At 42.7% G+C, this 26,755-nt stretch overlaps 1 protein-coding gene across 1 annotated transcript in view; it reads left to right on the top strand.

The window, feature by feature from the left end:
* BLOC1S5 (biogenesis of lysosomal organelles complex 1 subunit 5) overlaps positions 1 to 23,444 on the top strand; it is a 27,859-nt gene extending 4,415 nt beyond the window's left edge. Inside the window, exons 3-5 of the mRNA XM_025208838.1 lie at positions 5,411 to 5,540; positions 7,483 to 7,541; positions 20,845 to 23,444. Of these exons, the coding sequence (XP_025064623.1) occupies positions 5,411 to 5,540; positions 7,483 to 7,541; positions 20,845 to 21,024 (369 nt within the window). The 3' untranslated portion in view covers positions 21,025 to 23,444. The remainder of the gene's footprint in view (positions 1 to 5,410; positions 5,541 to 7,482; positions 7,542 to 20,844) is intronic.
* Positions 23,445 to 26,755: the final 3,311 nt, after the last annotated feature.

Genomic DNA, 26,755 nt, shown 5'->3' with positions numbered 1-26,755 from the left:
GGGAGGGGGCAAGAAGAGCAGCTACTCATTGACAGCCTGGTATCAGGGCAGGCTGTCTATCATTGGGCTCCCCTGGGGACGGAGAAGGACCCAAAGAGCAGCACCATTGCCTCCTGCTTGGCTCTGAGGCAACTGTGTAGCCTTCCAGTCAAGGGACTAGAACTCCTGTACAGCCCCCTTCTCCTCATGCTTTTCGTGGAACTGGAAACTGGAAATTCTTAGTGTTCAAATGGAACACCAGTCCGTACCCTAACAATAAGCATCATCAGTCCTGTATATCTGTCCACAAGATGTATCCTTTGAATTCAAGGTAGAGAGTACAGGGATACAGTGGACATTTTGCAGCCTCAGGGCTTCATCACATTCATTTCTTCTGTTCCATCCAAATGTCACCTACCATATCTACTCAAATACAAGAGGTTTTTTTCCCCTCAAACGTGCATGTGGGGGAGGGAGCCCCTCGTCTTACATTTGCATGCAAGGAAACCTCAGTGAATACATTGTCTATATCACTAAACTGCTGCCAGAAGCAGCATGTGTTCAGTAATGGAAGCCAACTATGAGGTTGATTAAATGTAGCCGACCCTAAGCTCGAGTATAAAACGTAGCCCATATGGGGCAAACATACTGGATTCTTATTTATTTTTTTGTGATAGTTGGTGTTTTGGGACAAGTCGGTTCAGAATTGTATTGGCTGAACAGAGCTCAATCATTCAAGTCTGTGTGGTGCTCCCACCAGCAAGTATTCTTCCTCCCAGCCTCTTCAGTCTGGGGCTTCAGATACTTCCAAATCCATAACAGGTATCCTATGTATGAGCTCCAAGCCTGGAGGCCTTGAAGTGCACATGCTCCCTAATCTTGCTTGCCCCCAGCCAAAAGACCAAAGGAGCAAGCTAGAGGAAAAGCCTGAGAGGAGTGCTAGGTTAGTACAGCCTATCAGAGTAAGATATGTGGTAGTGCCCATAGTGCACCATACCCCTTGATGCCAAATGTCTTTTTCAAGTCATGGTGAGCCAATACCTTGAATACATTCAACTTCCTCTTCACTTTTACAGCTGAGCTGTGCCTTTCTTTCCCATTTCTAGTATGTCCTATTTCTTCATCAGCTTTAAATGTTTATCAAACATCACCAAACGGGGTTCCGAACAGTTTACCTTTCTGCCTGTTGCATATGTTCAGTGTAAGCCCGCCCTCCATGATATGGAGCCAGATCAGGTTGCCCTGCACCTCATCCGCATATACATTTTTGGAGGATCCTAGGATTCATTGCAAGACCACCTCATTCCAGTCGTGAGTAGGGATTTAATGAGCACATGGATCCTTCGTTGGGGTATCTGGCGTGTACACACATACTGAGCAGTGCTGGGGTCACCATGGCTTGAAATGCTGTTGACTCTGCTGGGGCCCATACAGTAAATCATGAACCTTTGGGCTTTGGACTAATATGCTTAATTTATACTCTGTATAAGGAGGTACGATTTACTTGGCAGGGGAAATACTGTGACTACTAAGGTGGTTTTCCTAGTTACTGGGGATAACTGCTTTTCTGGCATGGGGTAGTACCCGTGGAGGTAATGTATAGTTAATCTCCCACTTTCATTTCCAGTGGGAAGATCTTGGCTTTACACTTACTTTGTGGAAATAGGAGACTCCTCCCTAGCTTTCTCATGTGGCCATATGGCTGAGGGTAAGTGAAACTTGGGGGCCTCCAAACTCCAAGCCTCCAGACTTGGGCCTGCAGGTAGGATGTTCGCCAAATGATTTGGAAGCGTCTGAAGCCCCAGGTGGAGATGAAGGATGTTTGCCAGTAGTAGGGCCACATCTGGTTCTTGAATGACTCGTAAATTTGGAATGGATTTGGCTGATTTGGCTTGGAACATGAAAAATTGTACTTAAAAATAATATAGATATATGCATACAGTAAAATTCCTGCTATCCGGAATACTTCACTAACCAGAATTTCCAACTGGCTGGACGTGGGAAGGGGGTGGGGGAAAGCTTACACATGGCGGCTGCTGTTGCCACACCACCCTGTGCTGCTGCTGCTCTGCTGTGCTGAGTGCCACTCTGCGCTGCACCCTGCAGCTGCCGCTGCTCCGTGTGCAGCCACTGCCACCCCCACCCGCCCCCCGCTCTGCATTATCTGAAAACCCGGCTGGGTTATTTCAAATAACTTGAGTTTTTACATAACCGGCAATCCCCTTACCCCAGGGATACCGGATAACAGAGGTTGTACCTATAGAGATATATAGGTACAAAAGTGCTGCTTGTAGTGTGTATATGGAGTACCCGTGCTAAAACTTACAGCAGTTTCAAGAGTTAAACTTCATTAATTCTGGATGAGCTAAGTCTATGGGTACTTGTAGTAATTTCCCTATATGCAAGAATAACAGGTATGAAGGTCAGTGTTTTCAGATTTGTCCCTCACTTCTATGTGCTCAGGGATATGAACATCTGACAGTAAGGAGGGGAGAAGGGGCTGCAAGGGGACAAAAGCTGTGGGGGCAGAGGGCAAGGGAGCTGACCCCTCAGATTTATTTTCCTTTCTGTAGCAGTAGGAGAGGGACAAGTTCAAGGCAAATCTCCAATAATTAGATTCTACACATAGAAAACTATAACAAACGTATAACTTTTCCATATATAGAATATAATTTTTGGCAGGCCACTTTATATTCAAGTAAATATGATATGGTACACTTTAAAGCTCGTTTACCATGGCTTTTATCCTTCTAGTATCAACAGCTTAAAAAATAATGAAGTGAAAGTTTACATATTTACATTTATTTAAAGCAATAAGGTTAGAGACAGTTTACAACTCCTTAAATCCTGACACTTACTTCTGATTTTGAGACATGAGGTACATGTGCTTTAAGCCTGAGGCATATTCTTTCTTTAAAAGATTAGCATATACTCTGTAAAGACTATTGAGGACAAGTATGCTATTCCTAATCAGCAAGAGTTCTGTGCTGGAGGAATTGTTTTCTAATAATCCTAGAGCTATGAGGTCAGGAAGTCTGGGGTCTGTTTGTGAGTTGAATGTCTGCACCTTAAAATGGGGCAGTGATACTTGTCTCTCTCTTTTGTGAAGTACTGTTAGAATGTAATCTATTATATAAGTTTGTGATTAGCAAATTACACACCAGGAGTTGTCATCTTGCAGTTCTATGTATCAGTGTTTAAAACCCAGACAGTAAAAACTGTCTTGAGGTTTTGCTCCATCTTTGAATCCCTAGACTATTGCTGTGTTGCAGATGAGTCTTAACAGAAGAGTGCTTTGTAGTATAGTGGGTAAGATGCATCTTCTATCGCTTCTCAAGATAGACAGGGAAGCCAAAAAATGAGTCATGTGGTGAAAGGAAGCCAACAGGATGGAACTTGACTCGGTAGGTTTCTCAGTAGAGCACTCAGCTGGGAAGAGGATATCTGGGTTGTGGTCCCTGTTACCTCTGGAGGGTTTTTTTTAATGCATTTGGTACTAGGCGTCATTGGATAAGCAGTCCGTGGAGCTGGGAGTGTGGAGCTGAAGGCTTTCCCACATTCTCTTGCTTACTCTTCTAGTCCTGTGACTTGCATTCCTGGTGGTCCAGTTCGCCATCTCCTTCACTAGGAATGAAGGCTGTCCCAATTCTATAAATTGGGGGTTTGTCATGTTCTAGGGAGGTTGAAGGTGCAAGTTAAAATCCTCTTGGGTTGAGGAGGGCCTTGTAGCATGTCCTGGGTAAATGCTTTAAGCATTATGCAGAATGGGGAATGGTGTCATCACCATCCTAGGCTATTGTTTTTAGCTGAACTCAGTACTCTTCTAGGTTGTGTTGTGGTCTGAGCCTGTTGTGGCTACTCTGGGGACTTCAGGAGAGTTTAGTTGGCTCCCAAGCACCAATTTGGATTGCTGTGGAGCTTAGAGTTAGGTGCCAAGCTGCTCAAGCTCAGTCACTTCTGAAAATGCCCAGGACACTTAAGTATAAATGTCTAGGGAATTTTGTGTGCTGAAATAGAAACACCAAACCATGTTAGATGCCTAATACATATTGTGGTTGCTAAAGCAAAGCCAAGCTGCATAGCTTTTTGTGACTTTGCTGCCCTAATTCTGCTTAAGTTCTGTTTCAGTATCTTTGGCACTACTTCAAAGCTGGCTCCAAAACTTACTTGCCTTCATAAAGCCCTGGATATCTGCCAGTTATGTACATAGCTTGTATTATTGCATTTCTCAGCTAAAGTGAAGCTGTCAGCCAGTCAGGAAGTAGAATGACTGTCTTTTTTTTTTTGTCTGTAAACTTTTTATTATTCATGTGTGTAAATGTGGTGTGTTCTGCTCTCCTGCTGTTCTCTTTTTGGTATACACAACCGTTATTGCAAATCAGCTGTCTTCTGAAATAGCACATCTCTCAGTTCACCACGTCTTTTTAATAAAATGCTAACATTTTTCACAGAGGCTAGGAATGTGTCTGAAATGGATTTCTGTGTTGCGCTAGTAAGACAACTTCCTTTCTTAGTAAAGCCTTTTTCACCTGTAATATAAAGATCATAAATAAAGTCACTTTGAAGTGACAACAATGATCCCTTGCATTAATTGGAATGAATTTAATAGTTTATAACCTTGGGAACTACAGTATTTCTATAGAGCAGGGCTGGCTGGTTTCTTAGCAGCCAGGGACCGCAGGCAGTACCAGAAAAAGACCTGGGTGCTTCAGCCTCCCCCCCCCCCCAATCAAGACCTCCCACTACTATGTGCACAGCCCAGGTCTCCCCCATCACATGCACAGCCCAGCTCCCTCTTGCAACATGTACCTGAGCTCCTCTTCCTGGCCATGTGTCACATGCCCAGGACAGCCTGAAACTCCCTGGCCATATGCAAAGTACTCCAACCCCTCTCCCCTCTGGGAACATTGTACAGGCAGCCAACCTGCAGCACACCATGCAAGGACCCTGGATCTCTCCTTTTCTGAGCATGGAGCCCAGTAGCTTCCGACCACGCACATAACACTGGAAGCCTGGCCCTCTCCTGCTGCAGTGCCCTGCACCCAAGAGTGGGAGTAGGAATTGGAAGCTGGAGGAAGGAAGGAGAGGTTGGAGGCTGGCTGCAAGAGTGGAGTGGTAGCTGGGATTGGGGGGTGATGCATAAACCTTACCGCTGTCAAGGCCCCAGTCAATCAGCCCAGCTATAGAGTGTGTATGGGGGAGGGAGGTTAATTCATGGTTACTGATTAATTATCCACTTCATTCCTGTTTGTCTTATACTTGACATATTAAAGATGCATGCTCCAGGTATCTGAGAACAGTCTGATATGTTGTCGCAAATCTTGAGGCATGCCATTATAGCTAAAGAATTTTAAAATGGTTGCATTATTATCAGCCATTCAGTAAAAACATGCAAGACACAAAGATTTTCCTTCTTCTATTTTTCTTACAGGAAAAACGTGGCCTCCGTGAACTGAGAGTTCTTGAAAGCCTCAAGAACATGATCTATGAGACAAATAACCAAATTCTTCCGAAATGTGAGCAGGTGATGCATGACAGCCTGAATGAAGCTTTCAAGAGATGTAAGCAAGAAGCTCTTTATTCCTTTTAAAATATTACATTAAAGAAAACAATTTAAAGTACTTTGAACTTAGCAGTGTTAGCACAAATCATATTTTATGCTGGAATTTAGTTGAGTCATTGATCATGATAATGCTTAATTCTCTGATCCGTACAACTTTAGAAGCTGTAAAATAAATGTATTTCTGCTCTATTTTCCCCTAATTTGGCTTCTGTTAATGTTATTCTAAAAGCTTCCATTGAATTCACTAAGAGTTTTTCATACCATAGAAGGGTAGCCAAACTTGCCCTACATATTTGTAATGGGAGGCAGTGTCATCAAGTAGATAAACCACTGGACTGAGCTTCAGTTTCTTATATTCAGTTCCAGACTCTGCCACAGTGCTGCTTGGGTGCCCTTTGCCAAGTCACTTAGCATCTCAATGCCTCTGTTCTCTGATGGGAAGTGATGATACTGACCTTTGTAAAGTACTTGGAGATCTACAGATGAAAAGTGCTATTTAAGAACTAGGTATTATCCCAAACTTTGTATGTCTGCGAAAGCAGGCTCCTGTTATTACTATGAAACTGGCATTGGTACATTCTTGTTAACTGCTTACTTGTATGCAATCATTTCTCTACTGAGGCCCCTGTCTTACTAATTTTGTTGGTGCTTTTGTATTCTATACTTTCATATCAGCAAGCAGCACAGTTGCCCGATTCAGGAAATTAGGTAGTAACCCCAAATTTTAATCTAAAGAAACAAATAAATTGTTTGCCAGGTGTGTTCCCATTCCCCCTCCCTTCCCCACTATTACTTTATGCAGTTTTTCACCTCTAGTATGTTGCATAAACATGCTATATAATCTTATATGGATTTATGTGGATCCTGACGTGTATAGGCCTGTCTGCTCTACCCAGCACTGCTAGGGAGAGGAGCAGTGGAGTAAGCCATATTCACTTTGTGCATGTTAGCTTCTGAAACTGATGTCACTTACCCAGCACCACACAAGGGAGGCTATGGGCCAAGACCAGGAGAGTGAGCTTATTAGCATGGACCCAGTGTTGCATCAAACTGATTCCATTCCATCTGTTTTCAGAGTTTCACCTTGGTGCTCGTTAGGACTGACCTGGGGAGATATGGGGTGCCCATAAATTAGTATGCTTGTAATAAAGGTGTTAAAAAGCCTTATTATGTGATGTTGTAAATGAAGCCTGTATCCTAATGTATTCTAAAAGGCAGTGCAACCTGGCTATCAGTACCTCACCTGTGAATGTTTTAACACTGCAAGATAATTAAGCTGTAATATTGCTTTAAGGATTATAGAAGCGTAATTGAGATTTCAGGAAATTTAAGTTGTGTTTGTAAGAGGAGTGCTTTGATGAAAAACGAGTTTATTTCACTCTGCCCAACATGTAGAATATGGTTAAATAAATCTGAAATTGGCTGTGAATATAGTTAATGTTATCACTAAGACATGTTCATAGAGCCAGGATTGACTGGCTCCAACTGAATTTTTTTATTTAATCATGAAAAATGGAGAAAAAAAACCCAATAACAAAGAAACAACCAAAACATAGTATTTGCCCTATCTATTTCTAGTCACTGGTTTATAAGATGGTTTGAACTTTTCTGAGGTGCTGAGTTAGGGTACTGTAACTTGTCAGCAATATTAAGGAATATGGGTATAAGAGAAGTTGGCTGCCTTTCTATATTGGCTCCTGGAAAGCACAAGGGCACAACTTTAGTAGTGTGTGTCCCCATAGTTAGCACTGTAGAACACTTCCTGCAGATATTGGCAGGCATTTTTCCCCAGGTAAGCGACCCCAGTTGGGGGGAAAAAAAACCCAGTCTTTGTGTACAGCGATACTCTTGCAGTGGGCTCTGGTGTTGAAGCCATTTTCAGGCAGGCTTCCCTTTGACTTAAGACAGCTGATTAATTGACTGCAATTTGTTTATTTCAGTGCAGGCAGCCAGCCAAAGGATCCACAAACTCCAGGAGAGGGAGCAGGGAGAAAGAGAGGTAAAGACATATAAGTGAATTTATAATATAACCTAAGCATAAGACCCTCAAACAGCAAGCTTATTTGCTTACCTACAAATCCTTCAGTGAAGTAAAACTTAGAAATACATTTTTATTGCAACTTGCCAGAAGTACGACTTCCTTTGGAATGACTTCTGCAAATGTAGAGGAGTGGGATAGAGCAACCAGAAATGTGTTTTAGGAGCACAAAGGTAATGGAGCCACCAGCCCTTCCTTTTACTCTCTCAACATATGGAAACTTCTTTTAAAATATTTTTCCTCTTCAGTATTTTTCCCTCTTTGCTCAGAGTGTGGTATTTGTCACACAGAAGTTTTAAAAGAAAAAAAAACAACCCCTTTCTGTGGAACAAAAAACACCCACCAGCCCACCAGAATGGAAATGTAAAGCTTTCCTGGGTAGTTGAAAACATTGAGCATATTATATGTATTGCTTGCTGAAAAGGAAGCATTTCATACTTGTGGATGGGTTTAATGAAAAGCCATATTATAGGAACATGTGAATCATTGGAATCCCTCACTGTGCTGCACTTTGCTTGTTTAAATTACATCTACTCTAAGCCTCAGATTTGGAAAATAATACAAAAATTAGTTTCCTCTGGCACTTCTAGATTTCCCTACTGCCCCTTTCATAGTTGTATTCCATTGTTATCTTTTACTTGCAGAACTGAACTTCATAATTCTGTGGTGATTAAGAAAGTTATCAAAGCTGCTATTCTAGCCCTCTCTCATTAAGTAGAACTTGCAGTGATGTGTGACGACAGATGTTTGCATTTTTTCTTCCTCTTTTCAGAATGTCACACTTTGCATGGTCAATTTTGAAAAGATAGCCGTTTCATATGAACCTGAGTACTTTATAATGTCAGACCCTGCTAGTGTGTAGACTTATTATATTTAACACAGCAGTGTAGATAATTATAGAACCCCTTGATAAAAAAACTAATCGCTTTTATAGTTCTGCTGCTCTCTTTTTTTTTAATGGAACTTAAAAGGTAGAGTGCACTTTTTTTCAAAATATTCCTTGTATTAAACCTCCGTTCTCAAATGGTGACACTATAACTAGAGCAATAGTGAATAGCTACCATTCAGGCTTCATGCATGTTGTTTTTAAAGTTTTCTTTAGTAAAATTTTAATATCTTAGGTTGAAACTTTCCTAGTCTGCTCCATACTGGCAGGGTGTGTGTGTGCATGTGTGGTGTTTTTTATTTTTATTATTTTAATTTGCTTGTTTCAGTCACTTAAGGGGAAACATTTGTCCCATTCTTCTCTCTCTCATTGCACTTGGAAAACAAACTGCTTTTGGTTGGGGGGCGGTGGGGGGTGTGCATGCATGTGCACACACATGCACACTTTTTAATAAAACTCAAAAGTTATTAGGAAAATGGCTTTCACCAAGGAGGGAAGTGCCTTTGGGGGTGCCAGGAAAAGCTAGTCTTCTTTTGCATTTGAAAAGGGATCTCTCCACTTGTGAGCTACCTATGATGCAATTTCTTTCAGTTACTGGAATCTACCAGTTAAATGAAGTAATGCTACACAGTGTACACACATAGGTGACTGGTAGGAGGGGTATGGGGGGGGACGGACACGTGCCTCCCCTGACAGAGCCATCCCCCACTGCTGACGCCGGCTTCTGTGGGTGCTCGCCAGCCCCGTCCCCACCACTACTGCTGACTTCTGTGGGTGCCCCCCCAGGCTCAGGAGGCACCAGTCGCCCATGTATACACATGTGGGTAAGTGATACATAAAGTGTTTTGTGTAGATTTTAAACTATCCATTGAATGAGGTAGGGCTCTATCTGCCTAATTGAGTGCTCACCTTGTTCAAGCCAGTGTCTAGTCAGCTAGTTCCAGGATGTTCAGTACTTTTTGTCTGGGCCTTTAAGGGGTGAGAGAGAAGAATTCTTTGTGATACCTTTTATTGGACCCAACAGTGTAGTTATGAGAGTTCTTGAACAAGGTTTCAGGCATGTGTGCCCTTTCTCAGGTCACCTTTGTCAACTGCCACCTCTGGCCTGAGGAGGACTGAGCTGTGTTAATTCATCCCACTGCTGCTAAAGGGTTGCCAATCCCTACACTAAAAGATTTAGATTTTGTTGACTTATCAACTCTGACAGCTCAAGCAACAGGCAAATAAGGTCTGAAGGACTGTCCAACATCATAGGCTGATTTAGTAATTGGTTATGACCGTCCCCCAAGACGCATCTTATGAAAGTCCAGCAACACCCTGACTCAAGTGTTGCTTCAGAAGGCAAAGGAAAGCAAGCAGCAAGTCAATTCAGGTGCTTTGGTAGTAAGCAGCAAGCACATGGAAATGCCTAATAGGAAATAAGACTAGAGTTACAAGGCAACAGATGTTTTTGTCAGTTTAAGATTTGCTCGTCAAAATATTTTTCCTCTTAAGCTCAAATTGTGAATCTTCAACTAGAATGCAACCCCTTATTAATAAAGCTGCCAATCTTCTAGAGGTGCAGACAGATCAAATGCTGTAACAAACTGGTAACTGTTAAACAGAATTAATCTATTACAGACATCAGGATTTGTCTAAGATTGACAGCTCCTTATTCCTGAAGTTATCCAGAAAAGGAGATCGAAATATTTGGGCCATGTGCTCAGAATGAAGTGAGATTATGCCACAGCAGCTGCTTTACTGGACATCTAAAGGACTATCTAAAAGGAGCCAGCCAAAATACTTTAGATTGCACATGGTAGAATTGTTGTGGATTTCCAGTTTTTTTTATTAAAACAAGGAATAAGGTATGGGGTCCTGCAGACAACAACTTCATTCAGTGGGACCCTGCACCAGTTTATCTATTTTGTATACTGAAGAAGGCAGAATCTTGTGGGGCAAAATTTAACCACGTAACTAAGAAGTGTCATAAACGGGGATCTGGGTTTTCCATTTCCCACAGAATAACAGACAAAATCATGGATGTCTCATTTTTATCAAAGAAAATGTGGATTTTCCCTTTTAGCAGAGAAGCCTGCAGATTTCCCCCTTTTGCAAGGAGCTCTGCAGGCTGGCTGAGTTCCAGCCTGCAAGAGCTGATTGCAAAGGGTCAGGAAACCCCCAACCCTGCCCAGAGGGGGAAAGGGCAGGGCCTGAGCCTCTCAGTCAGCCAAGGCTGGGCTGAGGCTCAGTCTTTGCTCCTGGAGCCTAAGATAAGTAGGGCTTGGGGGTTGCAGGGCAGGGCTGTGTGGGGAGCTGGCTGGAAGCTAAGGGAATGAGGAGGTGTTGGGGAAAGACATGGAGTGCCTGCCAGCTGGGTGGACACTCTGGGCAGGCAGGGATGGAGCGCACCCCGGGATACGGTGGCGGCTTCTTACCTGGAGGAGGGGCGCAGTGGGTGCCACCAGCCCTATGCGGCATACCACCGCTCCTCCCTGCCCCCAACCTCAGCTTGCACCTTGTGCCCAGGATCATGGCTTGGGGGGCGAGGGCCACAGTGACCCTCTGTGGTCTGGACGTGCACCGTCCGGGGTGGGGGGTTCACACATGGCAGCCGCCACCGCGCTGCACCTCCTCTGCCACCCCCCCACGCTGCCTTCCCACAGCCAGCCGCACGGCTCCACAGGCATGGATCTGCAGGCAAGTGGCGCGGGGCACAGTGGCAGCGGTATGGTGGCAGCCACCGTGTATGGGCTGCACATGTGCCAGCTGGCTTGCCAGCAGGTGGGGAGCTAGCATGCAGCGGTTGCCACCGTGCTGCCTTCCCACAGCCAGCCGCACAGCTTCACAGGCATGGCTCTGCAGGCAAGCGGCGTGGTGGTGGTGGCAGTGCTGGCTCACACTGCGGCTGCTGCCACGCCACTTGCCTGCTGCACGCTACATTGCCTTCCACAGCTGGTCGCATGGCTCTGTGGACAGGCGCTGTGGTGCAGTGGCAGCTGCTGCATGTGACCCTCCGCCTTTCCCCCCACCAGCCAGCTGGGTGGCATGCAGCCACCACCCTACGCTGCCACGCCGCTTGCCTGCGGAGCTGTGGCCATGGAGCTTGCCTGTGGAGCTGTGCGGCCAACCGCGGGTAGACAGCGCAGGGCGCAACAGCAGCAGTGCAGTGGTGGCCGCCGTGTGTGAACGCCACTCCCCCCCTCCGGCTTCCCGTTTGCAGCCCACAGAGGGGCACTGCTGCCCTCTCCCCCAGCTCCACTTCTGGGAGCGGGCACAGACACCTCCCATTGATCTGCGCGCCCCACCCCACCCCGCCCCTTCCCCCCCATACCTACTTAGCTGCTGGGGTGTGCACCTGCGTGTGTGTGCCTGCATGTGTGGGTCTGTGTCTGCCTATGTCTGGGGGACTGGGAGGCTGTTGTCAGGGGAGTGAGGGGCACCAGTAGGGTTGAGGAGATTGTGAGGGGCTCCAATAGGGCCAGGGGGGCTATGGAGGGCATTTAATTTTAAACACACATTTTGGGTTTTTTGTCAGAGAATTTGCGATTTTCTTTTTATCAGGGAAAGCCAGGATCCCTGGTCACAAGGCATTTGAATTGTCACACATTTGGATTGTACTAGGCTGTTGACAGATGTTACTTTTGCAGCACTTATAAGAGTTGAAGGGAAAGATGTGTGACTCCCATGTAGTGCTACAAAAATGGTGAAAATGCTAAGAAATGTTTCTGGGTGAAACAGGAACAGCTCTGTAGTGCTACGCTTTATAGTGTGACACGTAATGTCTAAACCAGGCGTAGGCAATGTTTTTTGGCTGGAATGCCAAAAAACCCCACAATGTCTACCTTGGAAGGTGCTGGAGTGCCAACATGCTAGAGCCCGGAGCAGCTGTTTGCAGCCTGCTGGCTGCAGCCACCCAGAGCCCATGCCCAGGCAGCCTCCTGGCTGCAGCCGGCCCACGGAGCCTGGTCTGCTTGCAGCAGGGCTTGCAGCCTCCCAGCCGCCTGCTGGGAGCAGCCTGAGCTCCCCGGGCTGGTGGTGGTGTGCCAAGCAAAATGGCTTTGCGTGCCATACTCGGCACATGTGCCGAGGGTTGCTGACCCCTGGTCTAAACAGTTGTATGTAGTACTACGGAGGGTATATTGCTCCCTAGCATCCCACAATGCTTTGCTCTTCCTACCTCTCCTCCAAGGAGGGAAGACTGCGGTGGGCTCAAGTGGCACCCTCTATTCCCAGACCCAGCTGTCCAGTGAGTGCAGGAGGCAGACCAGGCTTGTTCATACAGATCAGAGCAGAAATGCGCCTGGGACCTGGGATTGCAGCTCTGCTTGCAGGCACCAGTGCTACCACGGCAGCAGCAGGTCCCCCCCCATCACTGGCCTGCCTAGTTCCCCTTTCCCTGGTGAATGCAAAAAAATAGCAGGTTCAAACAAGGGGATGCACTGTCACTAATGCTTTTCAGCTTGATGCTTGAGAAGGTTATAAGAGGCACTGAAGGAGGAGGAAAAGGTCTGAAGCTGAATGGACTGTGCCAGCTTTTTGCGCATGCAGGTTATATTTGCCTAATAGGAGAGGAAATGGAAACGGCACAAAAGAATACAGAGATCATAGTCAAACGCCAAAAAAGCTGGGCTAGCTGTCAATGCCAGGAAGACTAAATACATGGTCACATCCAGAAATAAATTTTAAGATCACAGGAACATAAGGATAGAGAATGACAATGTGGAAAATTTAGGAACAATCAAATATTGAGGACAATCAAATAATTGAGAAATCGAGGCAAGAATTTACAGTGCTATTATGCTTGCTGAACCTGGATAAAATAATGGCATCAAGGAAAGTCTCAACAGACCTTAAACCCCAGCTTTATAAATTGTTTAACCTGTTCTTTTATATGGATGTGAATCCTGGACTCTGACAAAGGCAAATGGAAGACATCTGCAATGTTTAAAAACAAGGTAGTAAGGAAAATATTTGGTGCAGTACAAGGAAACAGAGTATGGAGGAGAAGATGTAATCAAGAGCTTGTGGACCTTACAAAAGACCTGATGACTTGAACAAGAGCAGAGATGAAATGGGTTGTCTAATTGTTCTGTGCCTCCTCTCTTACTAAAGATTGTCCTTTTGATGATGGTCATGTTGGTCCAGAGAGCTTATGAGAGCTCTAAATAGTAGACTTGTTCAATTCCATATTCATCTCTGCAAAGGACCTCCTGACTTCCACTTAAATTGGTGTTGGGACCCAATCCCAAACCATGAACCCTGGGGCTCAGGGACCGAGCACCAGCTTAGCCCTTCACTAGGCTGCAGCTCATAAAGGAACGCAGAATGACAAGGAAAGCCTTCCTTCCCCCCCCGCCCTTCCACTGCTGGCCCCTGATTGGATGCTCCTCCCTTTATAAGGCTGCTTGTTTTCTGGGGAAGCTTTCTGAATATCAAGACTCCTGCTGCCCTTGGACCCCACCTCATTGTTCCTTTGCCTCCTTGATCTGCTTCTAGATCTGATCATACACTGCTGACCCTGCTCAGACTTCAACTTTTGCTTCTGCCTCATGGCTCAGATCTGACCTGGTTTCTCCTTGACCTTGCTCTGCCTAGCGTTTTGACCCTGGCTCAAATTCTGACCCGCTGCCCCTCGGTTCTTTGGCTAACAGTGTGTACAAATCGCCAGTCCAACCACCTACTCTGCTGTGCATGACAGTCCATTAATGTGCCTGAGATTTCTCTTCTCTTCATTCAACCCTAGGTCAGTATATGGGATAGCTTAATTACGTTATCTAAATATTAAGAAGGCTCTGAGTTCTGAACTGGATAATGTGTAGATCTCCAGAATATATGTAGTTTATGGAAGTTATGCTAGGGGGGCAGTCCACTTCCACTGCAGAATTGTCAGGTTGTATTGGACTGCATGCATACCTGATATGAGCATGCACATGATCTGAATACCAGCAAAATGTGAAGTTACACTCTACAAGATCTAAAATGGCTTGCTTTATATGTGCTGGAAATCTATTCAACATAGAAGGGTATGTAAGGACCCTTCTTGCATACTTAAAACGGCATCCATGCCTTCAGTTAATACTGCTTCTTGGATTTAGGCTTTAGAGTGGATCTCATTTAGAAGGATAGAAGGAGTATAGACCTATCTCCTGATGCAAGATTCCTTAGACCTACTTTACTTAGGTCTACAGAACTACTTTCATGTACATATTCTCAAAGTAGTAGTAATTACTGGAGCTAATGCTTTGTGAACATTTCTAACTATTACCTTTTTTTTTTCATTAATAGGAACTTTAAAAATAAGTATTGAGTTATACCAATTATGAATGGATTTAGATCTCTACACACAGATCTTTTTTCTTTTTCTTTTTTTGTCTGTCAGGCCCATGTCAGCAAACTTTAGCATGCACACAGCTTTAGTGTTTTGGGTTTTTTTCTATATTGTTAATATCTAGTTCATAGTAGTAACTAGGAAAGCTTTAAGCTTCTGGGAAGGCATTGCTCATGTAACATTGCATATTGTGAACTGGGCTGTGTATCTTTTTATTCAGCATAAAGGACAAATGTGAAATCAACTAATGACTCAACTGTGAATCTTAGGGTGTGGACAGATGTAACACTTGAACCTTTCCAAGAATATAAATGATTAGGAACCTGTTCACAAATGTCCCTGGACAGAAGTGTCCACACACACGCTTCTAAGTGTTCTCATATTTTATGGATTGCATTGCTGCTAAAATGCCACTGCGGGGTGGGGAGTAGAGTACCCAGACCATCATACCTTCCAGGGGTCTATCCAGAGTTTCTCCAGATTCCCCTAGAAAGGGAAGAACTATCTGGATCAGGGCAGGGGGTTGGAGTGGAGGAGGTTGTCTGGAGACTGTGGCACGTGGTACCCAGGGGGCTAGGTGGTCTGAGGCTTCCCCAAGAACTCCCCTGTGCGTGGGGTGGAACCTTCAGGGCTAGGATAGCCGCTGGCGTGCAGCCCAGAGCAAGGAACAACACTTAGTGAGCTAATTCACATCGAGCATGGGATTGACAACCATTCTGTTCTATTAAGTGACCATTGCGGAATGGCTCTGTTTTCCCCCACCGCTGCCACCCAGCAGATGACAGGGCTTTACTGTTACAGACGCAACCACCCACCCACCACAAGCAGGGGGCCACAAAGCCCGCATCATCCCAACCTGGCAATCTGCTCCCACCTCAAATAAGCCTGGGTTCCCTGCCCAGTTTCCATAGCAGGGAAGTTAAACTGTTGCACAAGCTTTCTGTTTCCCCACCACTGTGGACTCTGTAGTCAATACATCTTTCAGCAGTAGAGTCTTGATTGCATCTCAGAGTAGCCCCATTGCCCTGCATGGGTTTTTGGGGCAGAGTGGTATAGTTTGAGATTTCCAGAGGACTGACCAGATGCTAGGCATAATGGGCTGTGTCCATGTGTAACATTGAACCAGTTCAAGGAGGACCAGCTTCAAATAGTACTTGATTATCTTAGTGTGCTTTTGAAATGTTCCAGGAAGTTTAAACCAGTTGAAAAGGGTCTGTAGGTCTAGACCCTTGGGGTTTAAGGTGTGTTTAGGATGCTCTAAGCAGTACGTCTGTCCACAGCCTTTAGGCCTAAAAAGCTAGTACTTGCATTAATTTCTAATTTACTATGTAAGCATAGGATTAAGCTTTAGGTTTTTGAGTGGTTGGACTTTGAAGTATGAGAAATATAAAGAGGATGTGGGTATGGAGATTTCCAAAGAACCAACTATCTTAGTTGGAAATAACTTGGAATTGCACTCCTCTAAAATGAAAATAGCCTGTTTCTTTTCTTCAGACCTGCAAATGTGTTATACAAATTTACTAGCCAAGCATACAATTAACTTTAATTTAAGATGATAATACAAAAAGTATTATATAGTCCTCAAAAGCTAACTTAATTTAAACCTTGACATCCAGAATTGACAGATAGTGGTCTTTGGCTAGAGTTCAAGAAATCACATAACTATATTGATTTGTGAAATTTCAGCAGGCAGATTTTAAGAATGACTTCAGCCTGATAACCTCTTTGAATATACTGTATGGGCCAAATAATATGGATTAACATTATGTATGTATGCATGCATGTTTAGATATAGAAAACAATTCATGTGTAAATCATATATTTTGCAATAGATATGCCATATCTACATTAAAATCTTTCTGGCTGCTTAAGGCTTTTGAAAAGCTTTAAGTGAATTTTCATATTTGAATAATTTTGTTTGGGCGGGCCCCAGGTCTTGCTCTTTGTGCTTGATGTAGGGAGGGGACGGTGCCAGGCCCAGGGCCTGGGCCTGGTGTGTGGTGTTCAGTCTGGCCCTGTACCAGTTACTGGCCTGTGGCAGGACCAAAAGGTTAAGCACCCCTGCTCTCAGTGCTTAGAAATACGTTTTTAATAATCTGCTCCAGAATCTTTAAAAATATCAAGGATAAACCGACCAGTCTGTATCGAGGTTAAACCAACCAGCCTGTAATTTCCTGGGTCCTTCTTTCTTTTTTAATAAAGACAGGCACTATGTTTTTGCTCTTTTCTGGTTGTCTGAGACCTGGCTATCTTTAAGTTACCTTTTTTTGCGAGCAGAACAATATGAAATGGTTAATGCATCAATCCTTCCAGCATGTCAATATTGAGTTCTACTGAAGTAGGTTTAATGGGAAGTTTCCCTTCTTTTTTTTTTTTTGTTTTAGTTCTTTTGAAACCTAGTATGAGTAAGACCTGAAACATTTCCATTAAAATCCTTAACCAATGGTGAGAATAAATTCCTAGCATCTCTCCTTTCTCCTGGAAGCTCGAGAGGAAAACCATGTATTGTATAATCTCATTTTTTACAGTTTAGTTTCATATATGAGTAGTATAGTTTTTGGATGCTGCATACAGCTTTACTGGGTACTTCAGGGAAGCTTTGTTTTTCTTGGATTTTTCATTCACTGGCAAATAATATAGAAAATCTAGATCACATGTCAAGACTTTTAAACTGTGAGATCCTTGCTTTTAATCTTCAGGATCAACTGCACAGACAAAAAGTACACCAAATTAGTGCATCTGTTACTGTTTTTCTCTAACATAGCAAAGATGACATTAAATCTAAACTTTCTTATTTTTGTAACTTGTACTATTTATATCTACAAATTTTCACTTGTATCAAAGAATTCAATTGCAGCATTTATGCCTTCTTATTTTGTGCACAAACACTGTTCTGTGTAACTTAAGTCTCAGTCCTTTTTAAAGAAGCACCCTTTCTCAGTAGTAAATTGCCTATGTTAATTTAATTAAAAGTTAAGTAGCTATTTGTTCCTTGGTATTAAATTGTTTAAACTTCTACTTAATCACATTTGGAAGAGCCTGACTGTTAATGTCACTTTATTTGTTAATGTCATGTCTCTTGGTTAGAATAAACTACAGACAGATGGTGCGAAAGGAAACCTTTTTAGCTTCTTTGACCAGTGTTTTCTGTACCCATAACCTAGATAGCTAAAGTTCTGTAAATGTATTTTATGATGTAATCTGCTCAATCCTTTTACCCTTGGGGGAAATTGCCGAATATGGAAGCAGCAAGTACCACCATGTGTTTTATGTTCCCCTGCAAAATCATTCATGTTGTCAGGAGCATGGTCTAATGCAGTTTGGTTTGTGGTTACTTGCAGGTAGGCACTCTGTAAGCATTCAGATCTTGTACTTATCTGTGTATAAATAATTCATTGATGTTTCAAAAACTGTTGGTTTCTATTTTTAATGGAGGTAGAAATTCCAGCTCTTCGGTAGTGCACGTATTTTTAATGGCTCTCCTGTTTTGAATAGGACGTACGCCAAACTTTGCAGTGATAATGTAGTGGTGTTCTCGGAGTAGTTTATGGCAAAATTAGTGTTTATACTGTGTTTGTGCTTACATGAAGCTAAGATGTAGAGTGGAGAAATAGCAACTAGAGGGGAAGCTACTCTGTAAATCTATTGTGGCTTCTGTTTTATTGGTATAAATCAAAGGTGTCAAACTTATTTGGCCCCACAGGGCTGGATGAGGGACTTGGGGCTGTTCTGTGGGCTGGATAGGGACCAACCTTCTGTGACGTGTCTAGTGTCTGTGGCACTGAGTCCAGCCTGCACACTGCATGCAGCACTTGCCAGCCCTGGGGTTTGCTTTGCACATGGTACGCAGGCTGTACCTGGTTCTGCGCAGCATGGGGTTAGTCTGGGGCATGTGTTTACATGCGGTGCCTGCTCCACACCAGCCATGTGCACTAGTTCTGGGGCCTCTTTGGATCGGGGGTCCAGGCTGCGCATGTGCACCAGAGCTGGCGTGAAGGGCCATTCCATTGGGGCACCACATGCAGCTTATGGCCTGGACCAACCCCCTGTGCTGCATGCAGTACCAGATCCAGCCCACACACTACATGCATAGCAAGCCTCAGGACTGACGCATGGTGCACACAGCACAGGAGACCAGCATGCAGCTCCCCACCAGACCAGCCCTGGATGCTGGCTCTGTCACATCCCAATCTGGACTGGCCCCAGAGCCAGCATGCAGACCTGGTCCAGCGTGGGTGCCACACTCCAAATGGAATCTGTGCCGTTTGCAGGATTCGGGGTCAGTCCGAGACCCATGGGTTGGATCATACGGTTCCACAGACCAAATCCAGCCCATGGGCTGTATATGACACCACTAATATAAAAGCCTGTCTTTTGTGTGTGCGTGTGTCATACATCTTTTTGTGTAGCCGTATTTTGTTCTAAGACACAGAGGCAAAGAGAATCCTGTTTACCAAGACGGTGAGCAATGTGGAAGCTTGAGGAAGAGTTGTCCGATAATGATGTATAAAACACCATGAGGCACAGTTTAAGAGCCAACTGGCTAAAACAGAAGCACAAACTGCCAATTTGATAAAGTCAAAACATGAAAATAGCATACAGAAGATGCTTTTTTCCTTTGGTCTTAGAGGCTCTTTCATCAGGACTTGTTTCTGGTGAAAATGTTGAACCTGGGCATTATAAAGCAAAATAACTAGTTTTAGTTTTAAAAGCATATCCTTGTTTCAGAAAGCTACACACTCGTGCCTTTTCTTGAGGTACAGAGTAACAGTACTAACCAACAGAAAAATGGACCTAACCGGTGAAGGGTGTGTTGAAGCAGACAACAGGTGTATACTCTTACGTTAACCATCTTTGGTCTGATGGTTGTGCTGAAACATTGAGGTGTTTCCTGTTTATAGTACTGGTATTTCAGCCATTACAAAAAACAAAGATTTGTGTTCATGCTTATGGGTAGGGACCTACCAAAGTCACGATTTTGCATATTTCGTTAAACTGGGAGGGGAGGGGGGGCAGGGAATAACTCACTGAAAATAAAATGCAGGCTTCCCAGTCCCCAGGGTGCTGCAGCAGCCCTCCAGGGCAGGGAACTGAGGAGGGAGGGCTGCCAGCAAGATGGCTGCCACCCTCACCCCTAGCTGCTGATTGGCTGCAAGGGCTGCCTGTAATGTGGTTCCCATCCCCCGCCACCAATCACTGACGAGGGGTTTGGCGGCATGATGGACAGCACTCACAGCAAAGAGGGGCAGGGACACTGGGGCCCATCAACCAATCAGAGGCTGGGGGCACCATGCTCCACCCACAAAATGGCTGCCAAGCCCTCGTTCTGCCCACAAAATTGGTGGGCAGCCACCTCAAACTAGGTAGGTCCCTACTTACGGGTATTTGAAGACACTCCTAGCTCGTGACTGGAAGGCAGGAGTCCCCAGTGCAAGTACCTGCCATTAATGAAATAATTTAACTCTTGAAAATATCATGTCTTCCTTTCTCAGATGTGAAATATTGTGGGTCCAGTATTATTAGCCTTGCTAATCTAGACTATAGTGAAAACACTGTCAACCATAGAATTGCCACTTCATTCCCTATGTGGTCAAAAAGGACTTGTTGAAGACTTTTCAAAGTGAGCTGTAGTCGACTTCAATTTTCCTTCCAGCCTCCAAGCCCTACAGAAGTAGCCAAAAAACGACTTCCTCAAATAATGGATTTTCGTAGCCTGTGAGAGTTGTTGGCAATTTTTTTTGAACGTGGACAAGAAACCACTGTGCCCATGCCTACTTCAGGTACCTGTACTTTATGTAATTAAAACAAAGGTTACAAATATTGAATACCAATATTAAACATCCCTCTGATCAAAAGTACTTTTTCAAGCAAAATATCAACTTGGAAGTGAGTTCATATTAAGATCTAGAGTAGCTTTAGGAAAAGTACTTTTAAGGTAACTACTGGCACCAGAAAAAATTACTTAGATTGTAACACAAGTGGATTGGTAGCTGTTGCATTACCCATTTGCATTAATCCACTGTCTTCATCTAGAAATTATTCTTAAACATTCTTTCTATTCCTCTTAGGTTCAGACTGACAAGCTGATGGCTGGTGAAAAGCAGCGCATGGCACTTTGGGAAGCATTTCTGGAAGAACAGCAAAACAAACAAGCAGAAGTGGATGAAGAGCACAGAAAAGCAATGGAACGCCTTAAACAGCAATATGTTGACATGGAGAAGGACTTGGCTAAATATGTTTCTTTCTAAGAACTTTCATTTTTCAATAATACCTTTTTTTTTTTATTCCAATACACTCTTGTTTCAGACTGTTCAATATTGAGGCTTTTTCAGAAAGCCTATTCAAAATGGCAAAAAACCCCAATTCTCCTGTATAACAAGTTTGGTTTGGGAAGTTTTACATACCTCTGACTTTAAGTGCCTCTACAAGCTTTGTTTTTTCAGGATGACTAGAGTGCCAGTATTTCTTAGTTTGTGGAGCAGGTGGAACCACCATATCAGTTCAAGAAGTTGCAAACTGGAATTCTTTGCTTATGAAGACAAAGTTGTCCTGTGGGGGGAAAAAAGCCCAATAGAGTCTTTACTCAGTCAGTACAGACCCAGAGCTCCATCCCAAAAGAGCTAGATACCAGTCATAAAAGGCAGAGAATGAACAAGCACATAAATTCCATTTACTAGCTTGAAAAAAAACCAGCTGGTATTGCAGCATAGAGCGAGTGCATTTTGAAAGTTCAGTGGTGAAAGACCAGAATGTATTAAACTCGGCTGCAGTTATGGTTGTATTTTTTGGATTTGTATGTTGTGTGTTTTATAAAGTAGTGGTTTAGTATAAACTGCTCACTCTAGCAAACACACCTTAAGAAATCTTGGGCTACAGTGACTCCTCTGTACGACTGGCTCACAACTCTTTACCTTTTCAATTCTAAGCAGCCAAAAGAAGACAGAGGGTGACTTTCAAAAGTGCATCAGTCCTTCCATTTGTATTTTATTCAGTAAAATGTTTAAGTATTGGTCATTCTGGTGGTGCTCTCAGTATTGTCTGCTTTGTTCGAACCTACTACCTGTAACCTGTTGTAAAAAGCCTTACAACAGTTGGGGAAAGATCTCAATCTCTGTTTTTGTCAGTATTGAAAGTAGTGTTAAAGGTGAAACATCTACAGTATTACTTTGTGTTCTTATTAACACGTACTATGGGGCTTGTGCAGCTCCTGTCATTACTGTTCCTTTTACCTTATTTGAAATAGACATTTAATAGCAATATCATTAAAGAACTTAAAGCTTAATTATCCTTTTGTAAACCATGTAACATGAAATGCAATAACATTGATGAAACTTGATGCAAACTAACTTGAGGTACAGGAAATTTTCTCAAATATTTTAACTACTATGCAATATAAAATAGAAACTGGTAAAAAAAAAAAAACAAAACAGTCTTTGCTCGTTATCTGTGTTGCAAATGCAGTATGCTGACAATGGTTGCTTGTGTACGTTCATGGCTTGGTGTCAAACCTCTGTTCCTGGCAGCATGTTGATAATGTGATTAAAGTTAGCAGAGGAGATGGAATAAGTATTTGAGATTTCTTTCAATAACACTGAATTCCTGCCAAACTGCTCTATCCGCTACTGTGGGCCTGACAGCTTCATCAATCATCGTCAGGTACCTGGACTGCAAAGAGCACTTGCCGACACAGAGGCATGCTGGAATGTTGTTAATTTTCAGTTGTGGGTGGAAAAAACATAAATGGATCCAAAGTATCCCACACATGAAAAAAAGTGAGGAGAACTTCCAAACGAAAGCCCCTATTAACTGCAAGGTGATTTCTGGAATGATTCTAACCATTTTATAGTCACTGATGAATGGATGCTGTAACAGAATATTCTATAAAAGCCTATTTTTTTTTTAGTATCTTGCATCTGTTTTGTATAGTTGTATTTTTGTTATAAAACATGGATAAGGAGAACCCACTTTACCAAAAATGGTGAGCAGTTTGGAAGATTAAGGAAAAACTGGCCAATAACTATGTACAAAACACCACTAGGTACGGTTTAAGAGCCAGCTGGCTAAAACAGAAATGCAAATGTCAATTTGATAAGATCAGAACTTGAAAATAATATACAAAAGATGTTCTTTTCTTTGGTCTTAGAGGCTCTTTCATCAGGACTTGTTTCTGGTGAAAGTATTGAACCCAGGCGTTATAATGTGAAAGAAATGTGGTTTTAGTTTTGTTTGGTGTTTTTGTGGGGGGGGTTTTAAACTTCGGAATATGTAAATATATTCTTGTTTCAAAGAGCAAGACACTCATTTTTATATTGATGTTCACAGTCACTTTAAAGATCAACCGAAAGCCCTGCCTTCCACAAGATATTTTGTTAAAATGTTCTTAATTCCCAAATATTTCTGGCAGAATTCACTTAGATTTTCAGAACTGCACAAAGTTATAATTTTTGCCTCTTGTTTTACCTTTGTTGAAGGAAAAGTAGAGCTGTGGCTTTAATACTTCCCATTTGAGGGCTGGCTTGGCAATGATACAGATGTTGAAAGTCTAGTGTATGCTTTGGAAATACCAGCAATGGGATTTGTGCTCCTGAATCCATGGGTGCTTTTGAAGATCTGCTTCTTCTCTTTATTATGAGAATATTGCAGTTAATGGAATGTCCCTTCAGATGTTCTTTAACATGCAATATATCTATTTGTTGACTCTCCTCTTTTTTATTATTATTCATTTGGAGACTGTATAAAAATACTGAATTATTGAATGACTTGACTGAACTTTGAGTATTGTGTGCTGTAGTTCTTGAAACAGATTAACAATGTATGCACGCTTTGACTGGGGAGAGGCTTGGCAGAATGGATGAAAAAATGCTTTGCTGTGAAACGTAAAAAGAAAACTGTTGGGTTAGTTATTGCGTAGATAGCTCAGTATGTGCAGTGTGTATGAACGCAGAGCTTTTAACCCTGTCACACTTCAGTATCTGTTTTGCGAATAAAGCTGTGGTTGATGCGTCGCAATGAAGGACGGGGTGGTTTGGGATATTTTTTGGGGTGGGTGGTGTCTGAGTTGTGGGTTTTAGGGGATGCTAGTCTAGCATTTGGAGAATCTGTCTTACCATTTGGGAAAAATGCAAAAATAAGGGAGTTTCAAAGTCATAGTAAGTCACACAAAAGTAATTCAAGGCCATTTTACAATGCTTAAACTACTCAAAGTTACTCAAATCTGCAACAGATTTGAAAATCTTTTGAGTATTGACAATTCTCATTTAAATCAGAGTCCAGTAGACTCTTCTGGGAGTTGAATCTGCTCCTGGATTCTCTCTCTAATTGCAGAAATTGGCTTCACAATCCTGCTCTTTTTTCAGATTAAGACTGTAACTTTTAACACTGCAGCTGCTCTTTTTTCAGATTAAGACTGTAACTTTAGACACTGCAGTTACCCTGCCAGTATTATCAGACGTTTGTAGAATGCTTTATTTTTGTCGAGCTAAAATGTCTACCTGCTGGTTTTTTATTTCTTTTCGAATTTGAAGATGTTTTCTGTTTTGGTGGCTACATAACAAGAGACCAGCATCTGTGAGGGAAGGTTTAAAAACTTCTACTGCCACATTGAGAAGAACCGGTTAAATCAGCAATGGACTATTTATGACATTTATTTTATCATTATCTTGTTTAAAAATAGAACAGGGAGAATTCTTTTAAGTTTGACTTAAATTTGATGGCAGACTTTATAGGGGCATCATTTAGTCTCAACATCCTTAAGCTATAAAAAAGTCTAGTTTGAGGCTTTTAAGTTTGAGTCTACAATATTTTAAAGTCTTAAACCAGTCTTTTCATCTTAAGGATATCAGGACTAAATGATGCCCTTAAAAAGTCTTCCATCCCATAATTTCTGGTTGCAGTATCATACCTTCACTCTTGACTTTCCTTTCTGATATATACAACTCTTCCTTAACCAGATGGTATGTTCATCTAATAATTTATATCCAATTGAAGGAGATATAAATGGAAACCCAAATTCATAACTCAGATAATCGATCATCTGTTCTCCACTACAAAAGCCAGCTCTGCCTCAATATGTCCCACAAAACTGAAATTTTCAGGTACTCACCAGTAGATGTCAGTCTGAGTATGACTGTTTTCACACTGTGAGGCAAATTTTTCTTAGTCATACCAGTGCAGTAGACACAATAGACAATATAGAGTGTGCATGGTTATTTTCAAGTCCAGATGATTTCAGGTGAAACCCTTGTGGTGGTGAGGCAAATCACTTATCGGACCAAGCGACAAATTTCTAAGCCAGAAAGTGATACTACTTTTTGATACAAACTTGCCCTGTTAATTGTCAAAAAAGCAGGAGGCAGCTGCCGCTTACTGATATGATTCAGAAGTGTGCCGACTGGGTAATACTGCCTAGAAGACATGATACATGTGGATAGGTTTATTGTTGTTTTGTATTGTAATAGGCTGTGTTTAGCCTGAATGTTTCTGTGGTTGAATTGTGAGTATTGACAGCTAATTGTGCTATTATCATACTTTCCTTTATAAATTAATAGTTGTCTGAAATCCCTTGCAGCAAAGCATAGGCTTATTGGCCAAAGAAGCTTTTTTTTTAAAAAAAAAAACAAAAACAAAACAAAAAAAAAAAACCTCCCCGCAAGGTATTACAGTATGATTATACAATATTTTGGCAAACCAGATTGCCAGCCTGTGCTACAAAATATATAAAAAGAATCTAATAAGTGACTATTTAGAAGCATCTTTCCAAAGACAGTGAAGGATAATGATGGAAAATTATGGTGGTTTGTATTGAACAGTCTATTTAAAACCCATTTTGGCAACTGTCAGACATGCTACAGAAATTGGTACTAAATTTGGAGGTGTGGAGAAATTAGTAAGTTGACTTAAAGACCATTAAAAAAGGAGATGATTCTTAACACCTGTGGAGTGAAGAACGATGAACCACTAAGTCACCTTACTAATTACCATTTAAAACAATTTTTATTTTATTTTTTTTAGAGGCAAGTATCATTTATTTAAGAAACAAAAAGACAACAAGTGATGTATTTGGTGGTGTTCATATTTTCTACCTGAAGCCCTTGGCTTGCTGCAGTACAGAAAAACCTGCTTGAGCCTCTGGTCTTGTGTCTTTGTGCTGACCTTCACTCTCAGCAGTATGTTTCTTCTACTTTCACGTGCTTTAGGTAGGGTGGGTTTTTTCTGTTTTCTTTTAGAGATGAGGGGAGGACTACATTGCAGGTACTGTAGCAGCATCTGGACGATCAACACTTTTACCTTTAACAGTTCCATATTAAGTTGCGTGAACGTACTAGTGTACCTCTATATTGCTGTACATGGAGATCCTGCTTTTTCTGTAGGTGACCCCACTCTAGGACTGTCCTGCTCTCTTGGTCCACGTGAACAAGGCTCTGAAGATGGGGCAAGAGCCTACCTTCTGCCCCTTCTTTTTTGCACTGTTGGAAAATAGTGCTGCCTCAGAGTGCAGACACACATGACAACTGAACCTTTGCCAAATGTCACTGATTGGGGGCCAGTTCACATTGTGTGAAATGTTGTAGCTTTGACACCAAGAGATATGAGTAAGTACCAAGCCCAGTGTGCCTTGCAGTGGAGGGGGCTGGGAGAGAGTGCTCTTGAGTGTCCCAGGGGATAGATTACCTGTGCCTGGAAGTGTTTTCATTTTCCTGCTTTTCCTTCTCTCCTAAATGTGGCTTCAATAAACTTCAATAGTCTACAATTAACCAAAGTCTGCAGTGTGCCTGCCTGAGTTGGGAGGATGGGAAGAAAATGCTTGGACCCATGCTATTTGGGTCCCAGGGGCAGAGGGGACATAAGAGGGGGACGGTGCAGTCAAGTAGGGATTGAGGAAACAACTGGTTGTTAGACTTTATTGAACAAGCAGTGTAAGGGAGCTCTTTCTTTCCTTCTTTCTTTTTTTAATTACCAACGAAAGGGGGGAAATGGCAA

This window comes from Alligator sinensis, unplaced genomic scaffold (assembly GCF_000455745.1).
Source record: "Alligator sinensis unplaced genomic scaffold, ASM45574v1 scaffold747_1, whole genome shotgun sequence".
Taxonomy (NCBI): Eukaryota; Metazoa; Chordata; order Crocodylia; family Alligatoridae; genus Alligator; species Alligator sinensis.
This window is presented reverse-complemented; position numbering and strand designations above follow the sequence as displayed.